Source organism: Anastrepha obliqua, chromosome 4 (assembly GCF_027943255.1).
Source record: "Anastrepha obliqua isolate idAnaObli1 chromosome 4, idAnaObli1_1.0, whole genome shotgun sequence".
Lineage (NCBI taxonomy): Eukaryota > Metazoa > Arthropoda > Insecta > Diptera > Tephritidae > Anastrepha > Anastrepha obliqua.
Window position 1 is genome coordinate 55,354,398 of NC_072895.1, and position 26,911 is coordinate 55,381,308.

A 26,911-nucleotide genomic window follows, 5' to 3' on the forward strand; every position below is an offset into this window, starting at 1 on the left:
CTCCTCCTATTTATAATGTGCGCCGTGATGCTGTTCTACAAATAGCTAGTTTAAAACCGAGTCTGAACGACATAAACGATTTTTTATGAGAAGCTTTTTCATGGCAGAAATATGTCCTGGTTATTATACCATACTTTTTGGCATACAACCCTGTGTTTTCTGTGTAATACTATAAAACATTATTTTTACGAGTGTAAAGAAAAACGTTAAAGTAAAAACTAAATAAAATGGATGACGGCAAAGAAAACAGGTTTGTAGGCATTCTAATAAAATTCATATTATAGAAAAAAGCATTTGACCATAAACGTGTGCCCTCTTATTACTTAGTATAAAATTTAAGGGGGGAAGCTGGTCTAGAGCGCAAAAAATGAGCATATTTTATGAATTTATTTTGACTCAACAAAGGAATCAATCGAAAATCTGTGAAATAGGTTTAATAATATAGCTTTCATGGTACAAATACAAAATTTTTCGTCCGAATTAATTTCAAAATGACCGCTGTCCAGCAGTTCTCCTAAGGCGCCTTTTTTTCTAGTGGGTCCATTGCCGAAGACGTAAACTCCTTAATTTTTGTCCTGGATCAAAAAATAAAATTTTTTTAGTTTCTATATAACAACAGAAAGAGACGTACGTAGGATTTTTTCGATATTTTGTTTTTTCGCGAAATGGTGCACGTTTGAACAAAAAGTTACAATTTTCACTATAAAGAACGACATAAAATTGTTGATTAAAAAAAAACTATGTAATATAAATAAAAAATCCTACGTACCCCTTAATATCGAATTTTGGTGAGTATTGCTGCCATAACATTTTGAAACCTCAGTAAACGTCGTAAACGGGTTTCCCCCAACTTTCCATTATTAGTAGCCAATTGCGCAATTAAATTAGCTATTTCTCCTCCTTACCTTTTCTTCATATCGTTAATAATAATTAAACAAACCAAAACACCGAAATATTCCACCAATCTGTTAACGGGTGATTCATTTTGTGGATTTACTGGTAATTAATGCATATGTGAACGTACTATAACAGACCGTTATTCGACTCTGAGCGAATTTGGCAGTATCAGCCAATGGGCTAACGTCATTTGGAGTGTGATTATACGAGTGTGTGAATATGTGTGAAATGATCGTGCGAATTTCGGCTGGTTTTCGCTCATACTGCTTCGTTACCATCTGAACAACCACCGATTGGACGAGTGTGTAATTATGTTTGAAATGATTGTGCGGGATTCTGCTAAATGCCCAAGTGACGTGGCAGCCAAAGCTCCCCTCACAATTTTTTTTTCACTATAGTTACAAAGCAAACTTGGTAAATCTATCATCCTCGGAAAATAGGTATGTAAAATTACTTTCTTGGATGCAGAAGTGATGGTTTTAGTTAAGAAGTGCAAACTGGAATATTTTAATATGACGACATATTTTCTTGACAAACTGTATAAATATGTACTAAATTTTTTATTGTTGCTGGAAAGGAAATACAAAGTTATTGCAGGTAACCATTATTCAGCACTTTATTAATCGCTAGTATTAAAAATATTTGATCATGACAAAGCATTAAACAACGAGAATAATAAATATGTGCATGACAAAGTATTAAACGGCGATATCGTCATAATCAAGTATTTTTAATACTAGCTATTAATAAAGTGCTGAATGATTGTTATAAACTGCAATAACTTGATTAATGTGTAAGTGAACACTTCTGTCCTAGGCACTTAACAAAGTGGTTACGTTCTAATTATATTTATAAGTATGTATATATGTAAGTACGAGGTGTGCTTAAGAATAAAGGTGAAGATTTCAAAGTTCGCGGGCTAATTACATTCGACTTTCGATTATTACTATTTTTTATTGATACACTCGTCTCGAAGATATGTTCACGGTTTTAGCACTATAAGGCAAGTGTTTTGCGCGTTCGGCGATTTTCTGCTATCGACTCCTGGCTCTCCTGGACTCTCCCATTGGGACGATTGGGCTTTGGGTTCGATGTCATAACAAATATACTCATGATTCGTCACCAGTTATGACCCTTTTAAGCAAATCTGGATCACCGTTGACGTCATTCAACAATTCCTGAGCGATGCTCGTCCGACGTTGTTTTTGATCGAAATTCAACAATTTTGGAACGAACACACATTTCTTGCACAAAATTTCCGAAAAGATTGCATGATATGAGCTAACCGATATGCCGACATCATCAGCAACTTCTCTAATTGTGATTCAACGATTCTCCATAAGAATTTTCTTCACTTTCATTCATTTTCATCGGTTGTTGATGTGCTGGAACGTACAGAGCGAGCGTCGTCAGTCGCATCTTCTCGATCTTCTGTGCAAAGCTTGTACCACTTACAAACATTTTTTTCACGAGAGTACTCCACCGTATGCAACTGTCAACATTTCAAGTATTTTTGGGCAATTAATTCCATTTTTTACACAAAATTTGATGCAACTTCTTTGATTCATTTTTTTCGATAGCAGAAAAGCGCCGAACATGCAAACCACTTGCGTGAACATATCTTCGAGACGAGTTCAGCGACAAAAACAAAAAAGTAATAATAATCGAAAGTCGAACGTAGTCTGCGAAATTTGAAACCTTCACCTTATATTTTGAACACACCTCGTATGTGTTTGTGGTTTGTATACAACAGCAAATCCCATTACTACTTGTGCGAGTGAAGTAGTAGACCTCTTTAAGACAACGTATCAATGCTTATTGCAATATTTTGCTTCTGAAATTTTTATATTCGTATACATTGATTGTTCTACAAATGGGGCCCGCCTTTCTTTTATTTTCCATATTAGGAACTGCTAAATATCAAGAGTGATTTTCTATTGGATTTCAGTACAAATGCCTTCAAAGCTCTTGAACTTGTCTATTAATGCGCTTATGCCAGTCATGGCGCACTTAGAGGTACATATTTTGAGGTGTCGCATTGGGAAGCAATTGAGTCTGTTGTGCTGTTTCGCACTAAAGTTGGACATTCGCAAAAATAGTGTACAACCCTCTTCTTTATTATCTTTCATGTTTGACGGTAGTTATGCTATTCGAATTTAAAATCTGGCTTCCGTTGGCGAATATTTAATTTCTTTTTGCCGTTTATAAGATTTAACAGAATATAATAACTAAAAATACTTTGGCACTATATTTTCGAATTTGCATAACCGATTTTGAAGAAATTTACTGGATCATTGTTCTGTTTAAGGCACAGAGGAAGATTTTTAAGGAAGTTGCTCGAAAGTAAGAAACAGTAAGGTTGGGAAGAAATCGTAGCTAAAAAAGAAAACTTTCTGTTATTAAGTGCGCGCAGTGAAGATTGAACCTAGGACCAACTGCTTATGTATAGTATAAGTACATATGGACTCCTGCTTATGGGGTTTTGTAATAAACAGCTGATGTATTTAAACAAAAAATTATCTTCGTTTATGTTTTCTTCTATAAAAGGATGCTGCATCAAAAAAATACTAAATTTAAATGTTTAAATATTTTTGCTTACTGAGTAACGCAACGAAACTTACTTCACTTCTTACCTTAAGGGTTATGACCAGTAAACAAATTTTAAAAACTCTACTGAAAGATGTTCTGGTACATTAATCAGATACCAGCATAGGGTTGCAATATTGACTTCTTTTTATCTTTTAATTTCAGTTCTAAATCTTCAAATTCTGTTTGAACTACTCTATGCGGTTAATCTTTGTTTATAGATTTTGACATTTTAGGGACCAAAAGCAAAAAAAAAAAATACTCTTGTTGTTTTTGCTCTACTGCTGCTACCTGTTTAAGGGGTTAGGTGGGTTTGAAAATTTCAAAAAATCGATTTTTTTTTTTTTGTCTTATTAAATAGTATAATATGTTTAAAATATTCTCCTAAAATTTCAAATTGATCCGAGTAAAATTCTACGAGATAGACCCTTCAGAAGTTCCGCCCATCAGGCCATGTCAGTGCAGCGTTTCGCAGGTATACGCGTTTATCTCAAAACTCGATTTTTTAAGTCGGTGGACACGATTTCTCGAAAAGTTATGAAGCGATTTTGTTCAAATTTTGCACACATCTTTGGAATAGCATTATCAAGTTAGTGAACGAAGGATTTTTTTTTATTTTTATTACAACTAATTTTTTCGAGCCAACACATGACGAAAATTTGACCAAAAAATGTGTTTTTTTGTCCAAAGTCTGTCAAAAATTCAAATTAAATTTTATTTTTTTTTTCCTTCGTCCAGTAACGAGATTTATCCATGTACTAACGAAATATTTTTGGTTTTTTGATTTTAAATGAACCAATAATGAGTTATGCTGTCCACGGCAAGAGCATTTTTTTGTGAGACGTTAAGGGAGATGAGGTATCAACGGCTGAGTTTTCGGAATTTTTTAATAAAAATTTCACAAAATACTGTTTAAATATGTATCTTTGATATGCTGAATTGTTTAAATAAAATATATGATTGTATATATTAAAAAAAAAATAGTAAAAATACCCTTTTTTTGAACCTCTGTAACCCACCTAACCCCTTAAGATATCTTGAACTATCTACCTAGTATCTACCTTAATTACTTACTCAATGAATTACAGTACGAAAAATACCCATTTATAGGGTGTTCGGCGGCTGAATTAGGAATTAAAAGCTAAATTAAAAAATAATTACTAATGATAAAAGTTTGTTTCAGTAACTACTAAAAGACAAGTGCGGATTTTATTTTTCAAAAATGATTTCCTCTAGATGTTGGCCGTTACGTCGGATATACTTTTGCAATCTGGCCTCTATACTCCATACCACTCGCTAAACTAAGAGATGTCGGAATGTCATTGAATACGCGAACGATATTTTCTTTTAGTGCTGAGATACTTTCTTTAGTCGCTGGGTTTGCTTCATAGACTTTACTTTCGAGGTACCCCAATAGAAAAAAGTTCATTCCGGTAATGTGGGGCGATCTGAGTGGCGAGGATATGTTACGAAAACGGGTTATCACTTTGTTAGCGAAGAAATCACGTAAAATCGCCATGGTTTCTGGCCGTATATGGCGTGGCGCCATCTCTAACTCTGCCTGAAACCATATTTTTGCGGAAATTAAACGTTTACATTTTTAACGCGATTTTGTTCCTTATTTGCTTTTTGTTATTGATTACATTCACTTAACTTAAATGTTTCAAGGGTATGTATAGACTTGGACTTATTCCGTACTTTATTTATGTAACTGTGAACGATTTTATAATCGTTGTTCTTTATACCCAAAAGTTAAGGGTTTTCAAATAAAAATTATTTGCTTAAACCCTTTTCTGCAGTCTTACTTTAATCGCGTTAGCTGTTCTTATGATAATGCCCGTTTCAAAGCGTAAGTCTTTTGGATCCATTAAGGCCACTACTTTGAACTTCTTTAACATAAAAACTAATAAGGTTTTCATCTCCAACATGGCGAATTTTTGGCCTAAAATAAGAAGATAAGAAATAAAATTAAATAATCAAAATGAAAATTACAAAATATTACCTATGCAATTTCGCTGACCAGCGCTAAACGGCAGAAATGCGTATGGGTGCCGACCTTTGGAGTTTTCAGCTGTAAAACGTGTCGGGTCGAACATATTCGGATCATTATAGTACTTAGGACTGCGTTGTATATCGAAGATGTGTATGGAGATTTGTGTGCCCGCGGGTAGAAAGACATTATTAGAAAGATATGTATCCCGTATTGCCTTACGCATTATACCCGGCACCGAGGGGTAAAGACGTAAAGTCTCCTTAATAAAACACTCCAGGTACTTAAGTTTACCCAACTGATTTGTATCCAGTTTACTAAGATCATCTGCTTGAGGAATATAAAACAATTACAAAAATTATGTAAATCTCAATACAAAACCTTCGACATGTTCGAGTATCTCTTGATAGCACAGCTCCTGCATTTCGGGATACAGCGATAGGTTCATTAGAGTAAATATCAGTGCCATTGATGTAGTGTCGAAACCCTCAAACATGAATGTATCCACTTCCTCGCATATACCCGCATGATCGATAAGTCCATCGCGCTCGGCGTGTAAGAGTGTATCCAACATGGCGTAGCGCTTTTTCTTGATAAACCCAATGCTGCGTGAAATCAAAAATAAAATAAAATCAATGATAGAGAATTGTTAAACAAATGCTCTCTCGCTTTCTGCCTCGCACTTTTACTTACTCCTGCTCAATGACTCCATTTTTGGAACTTTGCTCCAACTCTGCTGCAAAAAGTGGACGCCGCTTGTGAATTATATTGCTGGAGAATCCATGTACGATTTTCAAGTGTTTTTCCATTTTTGGTGCCATAAATATATTATAAATGGCATCGATCATATAGAATGGATTCCTAATACGTGCAATAAATCCTTCTTCGATCATTTTAAAACTCGCTCGATATTGCTCATCATCCAGTTGCTCGTCTAATTTGACACCCAGAGCAGCCTCTGTGAAAAGAGCGAATTTTATGTAGTTATTATGGAAAGATTCTTTGTAGAGAGGAATTGTATTTTTCGGCAATTTAAAACATACTAGTAACTCATATGATCAAAGAAAAAAGAAACAGAAGACAAATTTTAGTTGAATAATTATGCAGAAATTTAATAATAATTTTTTTTAAATTAAAAAAACTTAAATTTCTGGAAACTGCTTTGATACTGATAGCCGTGACCGTTTTTTGTTTAACTAGAAGAATTGTAATATACTCCGGCCGACTTCTATTCCTACTTTTCATTTATAACGATAATGCGAATTGCTACTAGTTCTCAGCGCATTTGAAAGAATCAGTTGCGCGGTTGACGTAAATTTGGAATTTTGTACAAATTTTGCTTACAAGCAACTCTATTCTCTTCCACATTCAAATTAACCTAGTCTAACTATTCATTTTTGTTTACAGAAGTCCACTATTGTGACATTTCTCTGAAATGTCGTCACATCAAAATTATTCTCAAAATTCTACTAAAATCTTTATAACTTTGTAATCCATCATTACAACGATACATCTACTGCTATAGCTTCGCGTACTTTAGTTTGACGCCCTTGACGTGAGACATGGATATAGATATTTTCTACGATTCCTTTGGTAACCACATCTGGTGGGGTGCTGGTCATTAAATTAATACCTCAATGGTGCTAAAAGTGGGGCAGGTACACATATTATTTCTTCGCATATTTTTGTATCCAAAAATAAAAAGCGATTCGCCCTCTCATTCGTAATTGCCTTCCAAATACCTTTCCAATTATGCAATTTGCCATACAAAATTTTCTGAATGAAAATTTGTAAGTAATTCAGTATCAATTATCTTGGAAATTACGAACAAAGTGTACGAAATTGGTTTGGCGCTGCTTGAGAAAGCACAGTACACGACGGAAATTTCAACTTTCCTCATAATTACTTGATCGATCCACGTATATACTTGAAATTGTTTTGGTATGACCATCTCTAATTTCTATATTATCGTAAGTTGGCGCTAAAATTGATTCCGTTTCAATTTCATATTTTTTTACTTTCAAAAACTCCGACTAACTAACTTACCACAAACGCTGTTTAATGTAAATTTTGGTATTATTTCATTCAAAAGGACTGAGTTTGTATCGATTGTATTAAGTTGATCGACGAATTTCTGGCTCTCCTCCCTGAAAGAGGAAAAGTGAGTATATATTAAAGAGAAACGTTTTTCGAATAAAAGTATTTTTAATTTTTACAATTGTGCAGAGTCTACAACCTTGAGGGATTTTAGTGCAGATTTCAGATTTAATTCTCGCAGCCTAGAGTATTCAAAAACTATAATTTAGCATGTGCCTTCGTACTAATACTAATGTGGGAAAAGTGTGAAGGGCGGTTTTAGAATTGGATTCTAGAAAACGTGTGACCATTGGAAAAGATCTTTTTTTAATTCATCATTTGAGTCTTCGTAAAAAGATTAATGGCATAATAAGAAGTTCGGCTGTCATTTTATGTACGCAGAGGTTAGTTTTGAGAGGATACCAAATTCAGAGCTCGCGGCATATTGACAACTCTTTTTTATGCTGCCGAAGCGGTTTTATATCGACTATCTTTTCATTGGTTTTTAAAAAATTGGAATATAGCTTGTTCAATAGTTAATTCCCTAAGTCTGAAACCAGCATAATTGAAGGTGGGCTTCAGCATTTCACGCAAAAATTTCATTCCGCAAACCAAATTTAATGCCATTTCTTCATTTCGCCATTCAACTATTCATATACACCGAAATTTTATTCATTATCCAAATTTGAACGTTTGCTAATATTGACATGAAATTTGGCACAGATATCTAAGACGACAGCATTATCAACCTGAAAAACTTTGACCGGATTCCCGTGCTCACATATTTTAAATTAAAAATTCACATTACCTTTTTGATCATGGCTTTGATTATGGTTTTATGGTAGCTACACATATTGTGATCGATTTCTCACACTTCAGAGCAACAAACGAAACCAATTTTTGAAGCATTCAATTCTACATTTCCATATTTTCTTTGAACATTTTCATTTCAATTAAAAAATATTTTGGAATTGTAAATATGTACATATGTATAAGTATACTAATTTTCATAACCGTAAAATCTCAAAATCAGCTTTTGTATTGCTAGAATTTCACCAATTTTCATGAGAGTTATAAAAAAAATTTATTGACCTCTTATAAGCCACTCACTTGAAAACCTCCTCAAAGTGTCCGAGTATATCAAAATGGAAAGCAGGTGTCAATAATTTTCTGCGCATTTGCCATTTTTTATCTTAAAGTAGAAAAGCAAATCGTATCAGTTTTTAATACATATAATTACGTGTGTAAAAAAATTATAAATAAAAGAATAAAACTTAAAATTTCCTACTTAAGTACCTGTTGATGTCAGTAGGCCAGTATGCAAAAATGGCTCTAGAAAATAGTATGCTATGCCTTTTGTAATTAAATTTTTATCATTTAACAATAGCTCAGCATCTTCGGCGGTAATTACGTTATAAAAAGTCGTAAATAATCCGTATTCCACGTAGCTTTTTCCCAAATTGGCTGCTGAAATACGCGAGCTCTCAAATAGTGCAACTGTTAAATTGGGAGATTATTTAATATCTACGTACATATGTGTGTATATGCTTTTATTATTTATTTGCTTACCATTATCAGCACGAAAACAATCGAACACATTTGCGAAAATTGTCTCTGCATTTGCCTGCGGTACAATGTTCTCAAGCGGTGTGCCGTCTATTGTCTTTAAGCGTTTGGCAAAAAATGCCATTACACAATAATCTCGATTGAGCTTATAGAGCCAGGCAGCAATTGAAATCACAGCAATGATGAAAGCGAAAAGCAACATTGGGCGAAGTGGTTGATTTAAGTTAGATACAGACGTATGTAGATATATTTTTTTGTATTTGGCTTGAATTAGTTGTAGCGAGAGAAATATTGTGATAAACCATTCGCCAGAGCAATCAAAAATTAACTGAGCTTGACTATGGAGACTTGGTAGCTAATGTACCTGTAATATGTAAGAGGGTGAGTAAATAAATAAATTTTTTATACAGTTTGTCACATAAGTAAGTATACTTTTATTTATCAGTTAAAATATATATAAGAATTTAAATCATTTTGATACTACAAAAATTTCACTTCGCAGAAAAATCCTTCCGCGCATTCTGAAAGGTATGAGACACCCTGTACGCAATTGCATAGAGGATCAACCGCACGGACAAAAAAAGACATTTGAAAATGTTTCATCCGGTGAAAATATAATTTGAAGATTTTTATTCTCAACGAGTATTGTTTTTTATACTACATATAAACACAATGTCATATTTCAAATTACTATATTTTAATTTTATATTATATTAATATTTATATTTATTTACTATCCAGACGGTGCAGCAAGCAAAGCCACCGCTCTTCAAAAATTTCACATTATGAATGCACACTTGTCCTGGTACTACGTATTCATCTACTCCATGGTCAGCCACTTTCTTATGGTGCCGACATTCATCGAAGTCCCCCTCTGTTGCCCCTGAGATAAACAAAATTGAGCAAAACTTCAGCCCGTAGAAAACAATTACTTTCTATTGGTTACATATTTACACAATACTCGTATATTGGTTTGTGTGGGTTTGTGTTTGGCTGTATCGCCACAATGTTGCAATTGATATTTTTGCATACACACTTTTACACACATCGGCGTTATCAGTTACAATTTTTCATTGTTTAATGAGGCAAAGCCAAAAACCAACAAATGCAAATACAGCGCACGCTCGATAACGTGAACTAATTCAAACCAAGGCAGTTCACGTTAACAAAAGTGTCCACGTTTTGGAATGCCCAAAAAGACTAAGCAAATATATTTTTTCACATTTAAACTCACATTTTATTCTTGTTTTCGTTACATATTAATTGAAAATTAAGTCATACTATGGTTTTATTTATAAAAAAGTCAGTGAACTTGTTTTTTATATCTCCTGTTTTTCTAAAACTTGAAGCACAGCTTTCTCCCTTAAACGTCTTAGCACACTCACATCATTTTTATCGACGTCTTCATGACCAGCCCATATTAACGCCTTGTTGAAAATTTCAACTGCTTCAATTGGCTTAATTTTCTCCAGTTGCTCAGATACGCTGTCATCATCGGATTTGTCTTCTTGTAGATGATCGTCATCTGCATTGCCCTCCTCGATATCTTCGTTCCATTCATGAATGGCTGGTAACGTGAATTCAATCTAAAATTTTTAATAAAAAAGAGTTTTTTCAATAACCCTCATACACATCTTTGAGCATATCTGCGAACACGAACGAACCTCAGTATTTAAACTACTAAGGAGATCAACGGTGTTGCTCATCAAGGTGCGAAGTTCACCTTCCCATTTTTCTTGTAAAACCGCCAACGGAACATTATCTTCGGGATCATAATTTTTTACCGCAAAATTTAAAATACTGTTCCAGCACTAAGCTAATGTTGCTTCACCAGCACGAAACCAAGCCGCATCCAAAAGATTTATAGCTGTTTTTAAGTTAATTTTTTTCAACGACTAGAGCAAATCAGACTTTGTCGCTGCTATTGAAGCTAGAAGGCTGTTTCTGTAATGCAACTTAGTGATTTTTATTACATTCTGATCCATCGCTTGAATGAGGGAGGTAACGTTTGGTGGCATAAGCATTGCCGAAATTTGCCCATTCTCCGTTGTCAGTTCAGCTTCATTTGGGTGCGAAGGAGCGTTGTCGATTAGGAGGAGGACCTTTAATTGGTAAGGCTTTCTCCTTTAAAACGATATAACCTTAAAAAACAACCAGTTAACCTTAAAAATCAGACAAAACTTAAAAGGAATATTCACCTGTGTTCATTTATCTATAATTAACATTATTCAACATTTTTTTAAAGTTATTTTAATAAAAACTAAAATTTATATTGTAAATGATTTCGAAATGTACTGTTTGACAACACTGCGTGGTGGGAGAGCAATCAGCTGACACGATTCTACGGAAACTATCAAAAATCCTACGATACTACGGAACGGAAGGGTGGTGAGAATTCATTTACATGGGGCTTCTCATTAGTTTTATCGTGTCAGCTGACACGGCCTTGCGTTTACGTTGGTAACTGTGAGCACTATAAGCACCATTATAGTGGGCAGTACCGGCAGTACTGGCTCATAATATGAGAGTCTACGAGTCGTTGTTTACGTTACGTAGTTCCATTATAAGCAAAAGTTTCGGAAACATTAAAGCAACATGGTCAGAAATATATGTACACGTGCATCGTTCTGTCTACACTCTGTATATTTTACCGTTTTCGAGCTCCCTTTGATCTATTCTAAATAAGAATAAAAGGTTTTTGGCAAGAGTGGTTTTTAACGACGCTCGCGCCCAAAGCCTTCCGTTGTATAATTATCCTCTAGACGAGGCAGCAAAGTTATGCTACCCGTGCAGGGTTTTTTTAATAAGAAACTTTTTCATGGTAGAAACAAACTCAGAGGGCTGCTATCGCCTAATGTGATGATACCGTTAGAACTTTTTCTTTATATATGTATCATTTTGTTATCATTTGGTCTTTCATACCCATAATGGATTTCGAGCCCGTGTTCTATCGAATGCTGGACAACTGCGGCCGCGGCATTTATTAGACACGAAATTAGTTAGTTGTCTACTTACTTAAGTGACTAAGTTTATGTAGATATTTACGTAAATAAGTTGCTTGTGTTTATGAGCGCAATAATTGTAGTGTGTGACAACATTGTTGCACAATGAAACTTTTCAAGCACAAGTGACATGCAGAAAAATTTGTTGATCTACGTTTAATTTAACTCTGTGTTTGCATTAGATAAAGTGAAAAATGATTTGGTTTTCTTTGGGGTTCTACATTGGCATTAAGGTGATTGAGACAAAAAATGGGTTTTGGAAAAGGGTTTTTTAAAGTTCAAGCAAAATTATCGCTTTGGAGGTAATCCATTTCAAATCGTACATGACGATGTCGAAAATTTGTTTTACAATAATTCGTATCGGAACTGTTTTTTGGGCTTTATTCAAAAACGAAAATAACGCAATTCCGCCAATTTTCAATGCCAACTTAGCTCCAACAAAGAGTTTTATTAAAATATATTAGTCTTTAATTTAATATGCCTATAACTTCTCGAAACCAATATTTTTCTTTTCGCTTTTTTCAGATAAGACATGAAGGACTGCAACTTAATTCAAGAAACGAAGAGACATGCAGTTATCGTTGCTATTTGTGCAAATTACACTGGTTTAGAAATCTCTAAGTGAGCCAGTTCATTCGTTCATATGGTTCACCGTGAATTCGAAGCATCAAGCGGCAAAACGCAACCGCCTGATGTGCAGAATTTATTCAACAAGGGTAATTAAACTCCCTGAATATGTTATGGTTTTTTTCTGACGAAAAAATGTTTGACCAAGACCAAAAGACTAGCCGCAGAAATTACAGATGGCTATGTTCTAATCATACAGAGATTCCTGTTGTCAAGCGCACGAAGTTTCTGGCCACTGTTATAGTTTTAGGTATTGAGAGCAACAAAGGACATGCTATGCAGCCACACTTCTTTACTCAAGGATTTCGAGTGAATTCTTCTGCATATTTCGAGGCTCTAGAGATAGTAGTGAACACCTGGATTGATCGTGCAAGCAGTAACGTGCTCAAAAAATCGATTCCGATAGGATCCTACCCAACAATATTCCAGGCAGAAATTCATGCCATTGAAATATGTGTGAGAGAATACCTTAGAAGGAAAATGAGAGGTACTCACATCTACATACTTTCAGACAGCCAAGCGGCTCTAAAAGCCCTTCTATCAACAACTATCACCTCTAAATTGGTAAACGATTGCCTAAACCTCCTAAACACGTTAGGAAACCTCAACACAGTAACACTATGTTGGATTCCGGGACATGAAGGACATGAGGGAAATGAAATGGCTGACGACCTTGCAAACCAAGGAGCAAATATGCAACTTACTGGTCCTGAGCCTTTCTGTGGACTGACAAAAGGCCACATTAATGAATTCCTTAGGAATAGGAGGAAAGAAAACTTGCCGCACACTGACTAAACTGTGCCGGTCAGCGTCAAGCCAAACTACCCAACAAAGGAATATCTGACAAACTTCTCTCACTAAACAGAGTAGATCTGCGTCTTTTAACCGGATACCTTACAGGTCACTGCAGCCTGAGGTACCATCTAAACAATATTGGTCTATCCGAGACCAATGTCTGCCGCTTTTGCGAAATGGACATAGAAAGCTCAGAACATGTGCTTTGTGAATGTCCTGCGTTGGGCAGACAAAGACTTCACCACCTTGGTGGTATCGTAGTATCTCCATGCAATCTTTGGAACAACAATCCCAAAACTGTGCTAAAATTTCTAAAAAGCCTAAAACTCTAGGGTTACAAAATAGGCCTTTCACAATAGATCAGCTCTGGTCGCAGTGCGTAATGGCCTTCTAATAATAATAATATAATAATAACGTGCTCCTTCACACAAAGCAATGGAAATACAAGAAAATTTTCATGACCTTATAACACCGAACTTATAGTCCTCAAACTCCCCAGACCTTAATCCTTTAGATTACTACGTATGGGGCGTAGTTGATAGTGAGGTAATAAGCATCAACAGAGAAATGGTTCATTACCATGCACACAGGAAAAAGGCATATGCAAATACAAATACAAATATGTGAATTTCTAGTAATGTGATATTTAACTTCTTACTATTTGTGTTATTCTGCTGAGAATAGGACGATGATAGGAAAAGTAGGGAGTGTTTCGAGTGTAATGTGTCTTGAAAAAGTCAAATCGTTGGTGGTGCCTCTTAGTGTTGTTAACTTATTAACGTCTGATGCACAATCGAAATTGAATATATCTTTCATGAATTTGATAAATGTTTCGTCATTTTTCACGTTTATGCTGAAGTCACCACAAAGAAGAATTAGTACATCGGTATCAACTTCCTTGGTGGGATGTACATACTGGCTGTTGTAAACATACGGAAATAGTGCTTCATGCAGCAGAACACGGATGTTAGAGATATTTGTTCGGGGATGAATATAAACCGCGCCAAGAACCATTTTAAACGTGGTATCAGCGGTGAAGCAAGTAGCTTCTGCCAAGCAAATGTCACCAGTGTTTCTAATAAGGCGGGTTGTATTCGACAGTTCAACGTTGACAATTTTGGCCGTGGATGTCGATGATAAATTTCTATAAATTGCCACTCCACCTGCTGCGCTTGTTTCAAAATCTGATCGATTATTCTGCCGGGTTACACATTCAAAATTTTCAATTGAAATTGGATCACAATTGTCACGCATCCAGGTTTCAGTCAGAATCAAATAATCAGACCTTGGAATCACTGTGACTTTTTCAATATCTGCTAAGTGAGCAGGCAAACTCTGTGAATTAAGGTTCTTTATTAGAGTTTGTCCTGCATTGTTTGAGTCATTACAGAATTGTACTACAATATCAGTAATTGGTCGAAGTGTATGTCCGCGAAGTGGAATGTATTCGTTACGGATATCTCTTGTTGTCTGTGAATCGTTTCCCTCCCGTCCGTGTTTAAAGCGAAATGCAGCATATTTTTCAGTGATAATATACAAGCCTTCTATACTTGTTACCCGACTCAGCGCCACGTGCACCAACTGTTGCGGTTGCTTGGATGAGTATTTATCAACAATGACAGCAAACGACCCACCTTGTGACTTTTGAATAGTGATGGCACAAGCAGGTACGCAAGGAAACTGTTTTCGGTTCCATTTTATAGTTTTTGTTAGTGTAATGGTTACTAATTTCTTTTAAACTGGTATCCAGTTTGTAGACAAAGTGTTTTGTTTGCTTTGCACGTGAGGTCGGCATTTAACTTTAGCTCTGGTTCCTGTTGTTTCTTCCGGAAACTCGAACCATAAAGTAACAATTTCTTCTCTAGCTGCTGGCGAAGTTGTACTGGTCGATGGTCCTGCTTCTGCAGAATTGTCATCTACATTTGACTGCTGACGTTCGATATGTCGCAAGACACCAATAGCTCCATTTACCAAGCCATCAGCGACATCTATGTTAGAAATTATCATGTAGGGATATCCTTCTGCCAAAGGCAGCAGGTACGGTAGTCCATCGGTTTCTGCTACTGTCATCTTGTGTAGTTTACCTTGAACCTGTCTCTTCTCTTGTTCAGTCGAATAACCAAGCATAATATCACGTGCGAGACAGTTGTATGCATTTAGAATTCCGCTTGGCTGTACGAATCCACTTCATTGTTACTATAATACCGCCTGACAGCATTAGGCACGTTTTCCGTGCACCAAGCCTGAGTATTATGTCTGGACTCATTAAGGGAGATATTATCGTTGCTTAGTTAAGTCCATTGCCGATTTTTGTTAGAATCGTTGAAAACCGCTCATCTTTTTGTCGCACAACACGAACCAAGTTGGCTTGCCCGATTTGAAATGGATTGACCTTTAAGAATTTGAGCGTTTTCACATCATTTTACTTATATTATGTACTTAACGGCTAAATAAATGATTTATAAATATTAGAGGAATACAGCATTCTTGGAACGGGACGTTATAGTAGCGTAGGCTACGCTGTCTGGGGAACCAGCACCAGTGTATAATAATACTCAATAAAAATGCAAGGAAACCAGCGAAGTCATTGCAGGAAGTACCAGAATACATTATGTTATGTTAAATTTTAGCTCCAATTTTTATACATTCAGATTTTAGTGATAGGAATTAAGAAAATCGGAAATTAGGTTGCGCATTTAAAATAATTACATATATATATAAGAGAACAAGCTGATGTAAATGTACATATATGCGTTAAAATATTAAAAATGTTTAATACTTTCCATTCTAAGAAAATGTCAGATGCAACGAAAATACAGGGTGGCTGATGAAAGCCGCTATCAAAAAAAAAAATTGAATAACTTTTTTTCTTTTTAAGTTATCTGTTCCATTTTTGTTTTAATTTGCAGATTGATCTTTAAAATTTATTAAAATGGATAACTGGGACACGCAAACAAGAATTTGGATAGTCCGCCGCTATCACGCACTGGAGTCCGTAGTTTTGGTACAGAGAGAGTACAGGCGGAGATCCTCCGAGCAGATGGACCATAATGAGACTGGTGAATAATTTTGCTGAGCAAGGAACAGTCGCAAGAAGGCCTTATCATCGAAACCCACCAGTTCGGACGGAGGAAACGATCGCTGCTGTAGCTGCAGCTATACAAAGCAATCCAAGGGTTTCAACAAGAAGCTTATCTGCTCAACTTGGTGTCAGCCGACAGTCTTTGCAAACAATAATGCACAAAGATTTAGACTTATTTCCCTACAAAATTCAAATGGTTAACAAACTGAATGCAGCAGACTTGCCGATTCGCTTGGAATTTTGCCAGAAGATCCTGCAAATGGTGGAAGAAGACCAAAACATGTTAAACTGCCTTTTCATGTCTGATGAGGCCCATTTCGATTTAAACGGCAATGTGCACAAACAAAATTGTCGAATATGGAGTATTTCTAACCCACAGATACTCCACGAGACGGAATTGCATCCTCTTCGCGTGACAGTGTGGTGTGCGGTTTCTTCACGCTGTATTGTCGGGCCTAATTTTTTTGAAGAAAATGGTCACACCGTTACGGTTACTGGAGACCGTTATTTGAAAATGCTGAAAGAATTTTTCTATCCAGAACTACGCCGAAAGAGAATTCCTTTCAACTCTGTGTGGTTTCAACAAGATGGGGCAACGTCTCACATAGCCCAGACTGTTATGACAGAGTTGCGACGAAAATTTCCCAATAAACTGATTTCAAGAAACTCCGAATTTCGTTGGCCCCCCAGGTCGCCTGACCTTGCTACACCTGACTTTTTCTTGTGGGGTTTATGTAAACAAGAAGTTTATAAAACAAAGCCAACAAATTTGGATGAACTAAAACAATCCATTCGGGCAACAATTGCGGCTATTCCTGTCGCAACTCTCAAAGCAGCAATGAACAACTTTTTACTAAGATGCCGCACTTGTGTCAACGAGCATGGGGGGCATTTAAATTCAATTATTTTTAAAACTAGTTAAGCTAATATACATTTAATAAAATTTAATGACCTTCAACTTGAAAAAAAATAAATGAATTCCATACACTAAAAAAAAAGTTATTTGAGTTTCTTAATGTTGCGAAATTCATCAGCCACCCTGTATAAAGATTATCAAAAATATAATAATATTTTACTTAAACTTTTGGGATACAAATTTTAATCTACGTTTAAATTTAGTTACTCAATTAATGCGTCATAGAAAGAGATTATGTTTCTCTTGTATTCATTGAAATAATTGGATTTCCATATATTGAAAATAAATTTTAAAATACATAAATAAACAATGCAAATTGGATATATTTGAAAACGATAGTTATATTTTCCCCCTATTTCTCAAATTGAGGAATTATTAGTTACAAACTGCGCTTTACAATAAAGAGTGGCAGCACTCGAAGCGCCTGTGCAGCTGTCAGTGGTGCAAAAACAAACACAAGAATTTGTAGCCAAAAGAAAACTGTCAAAGTACTAGGCATTGCCTCCCGACCGAAACTTTCAAAGTAGCTGCTTTAGTGCAATACCGATTTAAAGTATCTGTTGGAATTTCATATTTTTTTAGAGTTTATTTAGGCTGAAACAAAATCCCATTTCTGTATTTAATTAATAATTCAATTTATAGTAAATGTCTGATAATTAGACAAGCTGAAAAGTGTTTCTTCGCTCTGAGAGAGGTGTATTTTATGTGTTAAGCAATTGTGTATTCCGGTGCTCCGGTTCACTAGTGCTGTGGCGTTCTTTACGGCTTTTATAACGAATGTAAAAACAAAGAAATATGGTTTTGAAGCAATTTCTCAGCCGTAAAGTATATAAAACTATGTGAAAAAAGTGCGAGGTGCTCGTACGACAACTACCGCTCTACCCATACTTAGTGACCGGAACAAATGTCGATTCAACTCAGTGACAGAGATTTCATCTCGTGCCAATTACCGTAGCCCTTGTTTTTGCCTAGACAGTGTTAAAAATAAATAAAAATTAAGAAAAACGGACGGCCAGGAGCGAAGAGTGCCTTCAAGTGTGAGATTATAGGATATGTGAAAAGTCTGCTAATTGCCTGCCTCAAATTGACTACATTAAGGTGAATATGGAAATTTTGTATTTTATATGTGCAACCACCTACATACATATGTACATACATTTGGCTTGCCCCTTTGAGTGTGAAGCATGGAATTTTTAGCCAAAAAGCGATGCTACAAAAGAATGTATGCGGTGAAAGGGAAATTGCCACGGAAATTGGGTGGGACACAAAAAAACACATTTTTTAGTAGATGTGGAATATAGATGTGCAAAACAATCGATTGCATTTTATGCGGTCAATCATTCTGTAAACAATTGGTTTGTGAGATTACTGCAAGTTCATATGGGCCTGCTTGCATTTGCTATGAATGACTGGCGTAACTGCGGAAAGGAGTGACAACACACAGTGGAGATTTCGGAAGCATACATATACCTAAATTTCATAGGGAAAGTAATTGATTGGAGTTTTGCATTTAACGTACAACTTTTCAAACGTACATACATATGTTTGTGTGTATAAGTAGTCAAGTGTGGTCATTTATTTTGCCGTTCCAAGGATTATGAAATATATGAACATTACCGCAACGGCTGAGTTTTATATCCATACAACAAAGTCAACATTACTATTTATATATTTATTTAATCGGCTGAGATGAAACTTTTCCTTTTTGAGTTGCTGTAGGCAGTATAATGCGAGATTTCAGAGTCCTTGAAAAATACAAATAACCCAACATTTTGTACATCTGAGATTTTATTTTAAACTCATATTTCCCAGAAATAAATGAACAAATATTGCCCATGCATATAATTACTTATATATAATTCCTATATAATATATATAATTCTTCTGATAACGAAATTCCTGATAAAGCACAAACCTTCAAATTCATACATTTTTCTATTTTTTGAAGCGTACGTGTTTTAGCTCTATTACAACGTAGTTTTTATATATGTATGCAGATGCATTTGCACAAACAGATATACATACATAACATTGCAACAGTATCGCCTTACATTAATTCAAATTTTCTTGCTAATTCGCATTTGATAAGCAGCACAAAAACAATACAACAAAATACATGAAGTACGACAACAAATATATATGCACATAAGTTTTTTTTGGAATTTTTTATTTATCTTATTGTCATTTAATATTAAAAACATTAGTGTGTTGCACACAATAGTAGTCTTTATACGAAGCTACATACGAGCTTCGTGGGAGGATATTTTAGGCACGGCTAGTACATAATGAGATGTTAAATTTCAGCTGCAATATGTAGGGAGAATAATAAAATCAATTCTAATTAAAGTATAAAAAATGGCAAAAAACTTCAAAAGTATCTAAAAGTATTTTAAGTCCTTCTTAGTTGGAAGCTGTTCGTCTTTGCTCTTTGTTCCTTGCAAAGTTTTTTTCTTTCAAAATTCTAGAGCAAAGTATTCCTACAAGAACAGTGACAGTCATTTGCTACCGTCAATGCTTCTCTATGGTCAATAGTGAAGTAAATATTCATCACCTATGAAAAATCACAATTGATGTAATTGTTACTCACTGTTCACTAATCAAACTTTGTACAAATATTCATCACATATACACGTAGTCCATAAAGTCTGCGTATACTTTACAAATATTTTTAATTTGATTAAAAACCAATATAAATTTATAGTTGAAAACATATTTTATTTACTTATTCTTTCATTACATTCTTAAGTTACAAAAGCAAAAGACAATAACAAGATTTCTCACTTCATTGTTTTTATAACGGTAAGTAATTGCAGCAACATGTAAATATGGCAACCAGAAAGTCTGCGCAAAGCTTGTTTCTTTTAATAATACCGTTGATTTATTATGACTTTTTTTCTCGTTTTCACGCGCCTTTCATTATAATTGTTGTTATTTTAGTTGATCGGTTAGCGCACTTAGTTGCACATTTTATTTAAAAGTGGTATGAAAATCAAAGGAAATGAAATTAGCGTATCACAAAGAAAAATAATTATAAAGTTGTGATGGAAATAGTTTCTGAAATATTGGCAAAGCTATTGGGAGAACGTTTTCCTCTGTTCAACGCGTAGTAAACAATTACAAGCAAACCGGAATTTTAACATCTAACCCAGATCTGGGCGTCCAAGAGCACTATCGGTCCGAGAAGAGCGCAGCATAACCAACATGTCAAATGTGAACCCTCGAATTGCATCATCAAAAATTGTTGAAAACGTTAACCAAACATTTAAAAAAAGGATTTGTGCGGAAATTGCTAGAAAATGGTAAAAAAGGTAGATACCATGGTATAGTCGCTCCAAGAAAACAGTTTATTTCACTTGTGGAACGCACAAGAGCGCATTTGAATTTGAATATAAGTAAGCCTCCAAAGTTTTCGAAACATGCCATTTTTTCAGACGGCAGTAAATTTTGTATATTTGGAATAAGAGATCGTTAAATCGTTTGACGCAAATCAAGTTCTGCTCTTGAGAAACAAAAAATTCCCCTACATCAAATTGCTTTTTGTATACTTTATAAAAACGTTCGTCTTCTGTATTGCTTATTCGTTTACGAATGTATAGTGATCATACAATATTTATATTTTTTTGTTTCTTAACTATATACATTACTAAACGTTATTATTTAATTCAAATTATTTACAATTTCTTTATAAATATCTCTATTTTTAGCTGCATCCCACAATTCTGCAACATCGCATATGCCCGTCCAATGCCTTATATTTCGTAACCATGATAACTGCTTCCGGCCAACGCATCGTTCCCCTTCAATATTTTCTTCCAGTATTAATTGTAAATGAGTTTTTTCTAATAGCGGTCGCCCCTCGGCAGGCAATGGCAAACCTCCGAGTGTATTTCTGCCGTGAAAAGGCTCCTCATAAAAATATTTTTTGTTGTGTTTCGTGGACTTGTTGAGAGGCGAGTTCGGTGAAAATTTTATTTCACGTTCGAGACCTGTCAAGATTATTTTTTGTGGGGCTATGTTAAAGCTCATGTCTATTCAGACAAGCCTACTTCAATTAACGCATTGGAAGACAACATTAAAGCATTTACAGGGTGAACGATATGAAGTGTTACTTATTCACAACACCATAACTTTTTTGTGTGAAATTAGTTTTTATTGATTTCAAAGACAAAATTGTTCAAAAACGATTACAATTTTAAAATATATTCACTTTAGCTCAAACGGTCGAAAAATGAGTTGCATGCTGCACGAATGTGATCTTGAGGTATTTTGGCCTATTCTCGTATAATCGCTTTTTTCAGCGCATCCATACTGGCATATTTTTTAGTCCTCACTTTGCTCTCCAAAATGGACCAGATGGAATAGTCCATCGGATTTGCGTCTGACAAATTCGAAAGCCATCGTGTGGACGAAATGAAGTGTGCAACATGATTTTTTAACCATACCATTACTTGCGATGGGAAATTGCTTCGAGTGGCCATACGTTGTTGCGGTAGTATCATTGTAACGTTTTATGGTGCGATACACAAACATTTTATTCACTTTGAGGTGACTGAGCTCACGAACAATGGCTGGTTGTGATTTTCCAGCCAAATATAACGCAATCACACTATTACGTTTGAATTCCATCACAGAAAAAAAAAATCAACAAAACGGAGACGCAAATGCTTTTGATGGCTTATACACAATATCTGAACAATTTTGACGTTGATGTCATGAGCTTTTTTACTGATACAAGCAGTGTGAAGTTGGTAACACTTCATATCGTTCACCCTGTATATATGAGATACCGGCCGAGACATTGGAAAGAGTATGCCATAATTGGACTAAGCGGATGGACCATTTAAAGCGCTGTCACGGTCAACATTTGCTTGAAATAATCTTCAAACATTAAATTTCATGTATTTTTCTGAATTTTACGTGTGTTTTTTTTAAACTTTCCTATAGCTCTTAAAAAATCACTCTTTATAATCTCTCCTAACGGACACCTCTACTAGCCGGACATTTTCCTTGGGCGGACATTTTTTTTACATAGCAAATCTTATGTATCGGAGTGGGACAAAAGCTGACTAAAGTTAAGTTTCCGTCCAAGGGAGGTTTCACTGTATATGATAAATGATAAAAAATCATAAATCTTTCACATGCTATATTTTTACTTAACTAGCTGGTATTTGATGCACACATACATATGTATTGTCATTCACAGGCCAAATCCCAACGACTCCCCTTTAGAAAAGCAAATTAAATTGTTTAATCATCCATAGCTAGTCAAATAATTGCATATATAAAAATTGAATAAACAAAGTTCAACTAATATTACTTAAAAACAAACAACATCTAATAAAAAGCTTTACAAAAATTTAATAAATATTTTCTATCTATATCTAAAACATGTGTGTTAGGGTTGCTAAGTTTCGGGATTTTTTTATCCCGGAAATTTCGAGATATTGTTTTGTAACACCGGATCCCCAATTAATCAAACCACGGAGTTGTGCTAATCGCCGCTAGACTGTGCCCTAGAATCACTCATGCAAGAAAATGATCAGCATAGTGCAAAATATAGATAGGTTTTGAGATTTCTTCAGAGGGTTTGCAACTTATTTCTTGCAGAGTTATTGTGTTCATCTCATAGTTTGTTAATTATTTGGCAATTTCCCGCACTTCTCCCACTTTTAATATATAGAAAGTCATTTTTTTCATTTCTCGTCTTCGATTACTGCTCAGTTAGCTCTACGATAGGATTATTATCTACTACCTTTGATTGCTAATAGTTTACAGTGTCCGTCTTTTGCTCTAGCTTTTACTGGTACTCAGGGCAGTTGATCCTTTCAAAATCGCGCGAGTTGGTTACCAGTTTGTTGTTGGCCACATGTTCTGAATTCTGTCCGCCGTGTTTAATTCTAGAGATATTTAAGCTCCTTCATTTGATCGTTTTAAACCCCTTCACCAGGTAAATGAGTTTTTTTCATTTTGTACCGAATGGCCACCAAAAAGATCTACAAAATCAGTCGAAAAAGTATACGAATTTAAAAGCCTTATAAATATTGCTTCCAGTGAGGTAAAATTCTGTATAAGAAAGTTTTTTGCTGAAATAAAACACGGCGTGTCAAGGTAGGAAAACATATGAATAGTTTAAGGAGCTTATCAACGAAAGCTGCAAGAACTTTTTAATGTTTATAATGTGACAGTAACTGCTGGTTTTGACAAGTCTTTTATTTTTAATAAATCCGCAACTGAGTTTATCTGTAGTGCAAATTACTCACCTTTAACGATTCGACAATCGTTATTTTTATCTACAACATTTGCAATTGGAACTAACAATTGAGCTATTTGCAAACTTATGTTAAATAACACTAAATAGTTGTTTTCTTCCATTTGATCAAACCGATAGAGGGTGGCATCTCTGTCAAATTAAATAACAAAACGAGCGCATAACGCAAATACGAATACAAAAACAACAAACCTATGCATACAAGTCAAGCTGTTAAATTCAACTTTGAGTGCTTTTTTAAACGAAATTCTTTCAAATTGGGTAAAATGAAATAACTATTTATTTGAAGTTAATATTTACTTAATAATTTTTTGGGTCGTTGATAACATTCCGTCCAGTAATTTAAAAACAGAATTTAGAATTGAATAATAAGTTTGAAAATTACAAGATTTTCCTGTTTTTCAGTCGAAATTACTGTTATTCTGGAACCTCTGAGTTGACTGTCAAGCTGAGAAAGTAGGTTCTCATACAAGTTTCGAATTAACAGGAATATTTTTTCGAATTCCTCTGGAGTTAGTCGCACCAAATTTATTGACATCTAATCTCATAATTTTTTAGCTATTATCTTTTTAAACAGTTGATTTAAACAGCTGACGCACGTTTCGTCTTTTGTTTCACTGTCAAACATCTTCAGTTTGGTCTATAATTTAACCATGAACGGTTGCAAATCATTGTATTTTATTATAAAAATGCGTGTTCTGTTAAGAAAGTTTAAGATCCACTTTTTTATCGAAAAATTGTGTTCAGCGACGAAGCTCATTTTTGGATCAATGGGTACATAAATAAGCAGAATTGTCGATTTTGGAGTGAAGAACAGCCAGAAGAATGATTTTGCCCTCTCGATTTTTGTTATGAAACAGATTATCGTTATAGCAAAATAGTTAAAATTGGGATGAAGGAAATATGACAATGCGAATATCCTTAAAATATGTTAGTGAATTCGTCTACTGAAGTCTATATAAATTGACTTATATAAGTTTTTATATCGAAAGTACCCTTTTTACATTTGTAGAAGAGTGTGCAATTGATCATATGCATTCAGTTTTCCCATAAATATCATAAATAATATTTTTCAATAAATGAATTTCTTCCAAATTACTCAAGATCCTAATTATTTTTTGATTCTTTATATATTTGTGTTATTTGTTTTATTATTTGTGTTAATTTGCTCTATTCATTAGCTTCAAATTTTGAAAAAAAGTTCTTTAAGTTCTTTTTTTTAGTGAAACCTTAGTAGCCCAACACAAAATTGTATCCTTAAAATTTATTTTAACGTATTCCAAAATTGTACTAAAAATGTTAATGTAATACCACTGTACACTTCACTTTCAAATTGTGCCAAAAAAGTGCATTTGTACCATTAATTTCATCAGTGCTCTACTCTCTCGGAATTTTCATCCTTGGTATTTTTCTGCTGTTGTTTTCCATCGATATTCTCATATTTCGCAGCAGCTCATCGCTATTATCCATGTACATATGTGTCACAGTCATCACACACAAAACGCACATGCAAGGTAACATCGATTCTACAAATACAACAATTTGGTGGGCTATTGCCAAATTTTTCGGCTATTCCTCCCTGAAGGAAGAAGAGAGAAAGATAATACTAACATTTTCCCTTTGACCATCAGGCACCAATCAGCTGATGAAAGAATATCAGCTTGTATAGATTTGCCTTGCCTACATACATAGTTATGTCCCGTGAGAACATTCTCACTGTACTCATCCAATTCCGATCACTTTTTGGTTCAGTGGTAAACTTTGCCGCATATACCGTGACAACGGATTCCGCTCTCACCGCGAATAGGATATTTGCACTTGTGGCTGTTTTCCATTTTCGTAACTTTTTGCACTTTATTAAATTCACTTTAAATTGGTATTTTATTGGTTGCTAGTTAGTATAATATATTGCAGAAAGTGTCGCACTTTTTCGCTAAATATTTTAAACTCGAAATGTCTTGCTTTGTTTTGAAACATTAGACAAATTCACGCGCGCGCAACGCTGGGAAAATACACAGCTGTTGAAACACTTTCATTTTAAAAATTTAGTGTAATTAATCGCGTAATTAAAAGCGTCCTTTTGCTTAGTTTTTTGTTTTCTATAGAGTATACATTTTTATTTATAAACCGTATAACTCGAACTTGCAGGAGTAAATCAAAAACATGCCCGCTCTCGACATGTACATGTATGTATTAAACTTTTGCATAAAAATTCAAGATATTAAATAAATAAAAAAAAATTGTTTTCCAAAATCCACATACACATACACTGAGTTAAATAACTATTGGATTTATTGACAAATTTTCACTATTTACCGGTTTTTCATTTAGTGTTATTTATTATTTTATGATAAAAAGCATTTATATCCAATTTTCAAACTTTGTGCAAGTTAAAAAAAAATCACCAAATTTTCATCAAAACTTCCGAGGTTTCATCAAAATTTACAAAAATTTCGAGTATGCAATTTTAAAGCCTATTGAAATTTGGTCGTATAAAATGCAAGTCTGAAGTGGCTCAAAAATCGAGTTGATTTTTCACAATTTTTCTTTGCTGGCGGTCTTCTACATTTTACACTGCAGATTTATAATTTTTACAAATGGCGTCGTGCGTCAATCATCATTGTCACTTGTAAACTAAACACCTGCAGTATACAAACAGACAAGCAAAGGAGTGCGTAAAGGTCATAATAAAAATGTCCATCACTAAAAATTTTTGCTTTTATTTGGTAAAAAAGTTATTCAAAATCAAAATGATTGAATGCTCGATATTGTTTTTTATAAGGAAGAAAACAGCGAACACCGTCAGCAACAAAAAAAAAACAGTTAAAAATCAATGCGATTTTTGAGACGCTTCAAACGTGCAATTTATTATACTAAAATTCATTGAGCTATGACCCAGCATATCGAAAGTTTTCTGAAAATTCTGTTTGAAAAGTATGAAATTTTGATAATTTTGTTTTAATATGTACACAGTTTGAAAATTTTATTTATAGGGTTTTGCAGGAAACGATGAATAATTTTTCCATAATTTAACGAAAGTTTAAAACGAATTTGCATTAGATATGTAACTGATTTACAATCGGCGATAGAATTTATTAGAATTTTA

The 26,911-nt window shown here is 34.6% G+C and overlaps 2 protein-coding genes across 3 annotated transcripts in view; one reads left to right on the top strand and one right to left on the bottom strand.

The window, feature by feature from the left end:
* Positions 1-5,137: 5,137 nt before the first annotated feature.
* LOC129243938 (cytochrome P450 4p1-like) lies at positions 5,138-9,470 on the bottom strand. The gene is made up of 8 exons (XM_054881419.1): positions 9,119-9,470; positions 8,846-9,046; positions 8,660-8,741; positions 7,520-7,620; positions 6,167-6,431; positions 5,855-6,078; positions 5,486-5,800; positions 5,138-5,425 (listed from the first exon to the last, which is right to left on the bottom strand). The coding sequence occupies exons 1-8, from the start codon at positions 9,315-9,317 to the stop codon at positions 5,265-5,267; spliced, it is 1,548 nt and encodes a 515-aa protein (XP_054737394.1). The 5' UTR covers positions 9,318-9,470; the 3' UTR covers positions 5,138-5,264.
* An 8,582-nt stretch (positions 9,471-18,052) lies between these two features.
* LOC129243625 (probable beta-hexosaminidase fdl) overlaps positions 18,053-26,911 on the top strand; it is a 74,586-nt gene continuing 65,727 nt past the window's right edge. The window contains exon 1 of one of the 2 annotated variants that reach the window (XM_054880783.1): positions 18,053-18,635. Coding sequence is in view for 1 of the 2 variants with exons in the window: in XM_054880781.1 (XP_054736756.1) it covers positions 25,969-25,991 (23 nt within the window). In the remaining variant the exon portion in view is untranslated. Of the gene's footprint in view, positions 18,636-25,893; positions 25,992-26,911 lie in introns of those variants that run through there. The other variant, XM_054880781.1, reaches the window with a different exon arrangement.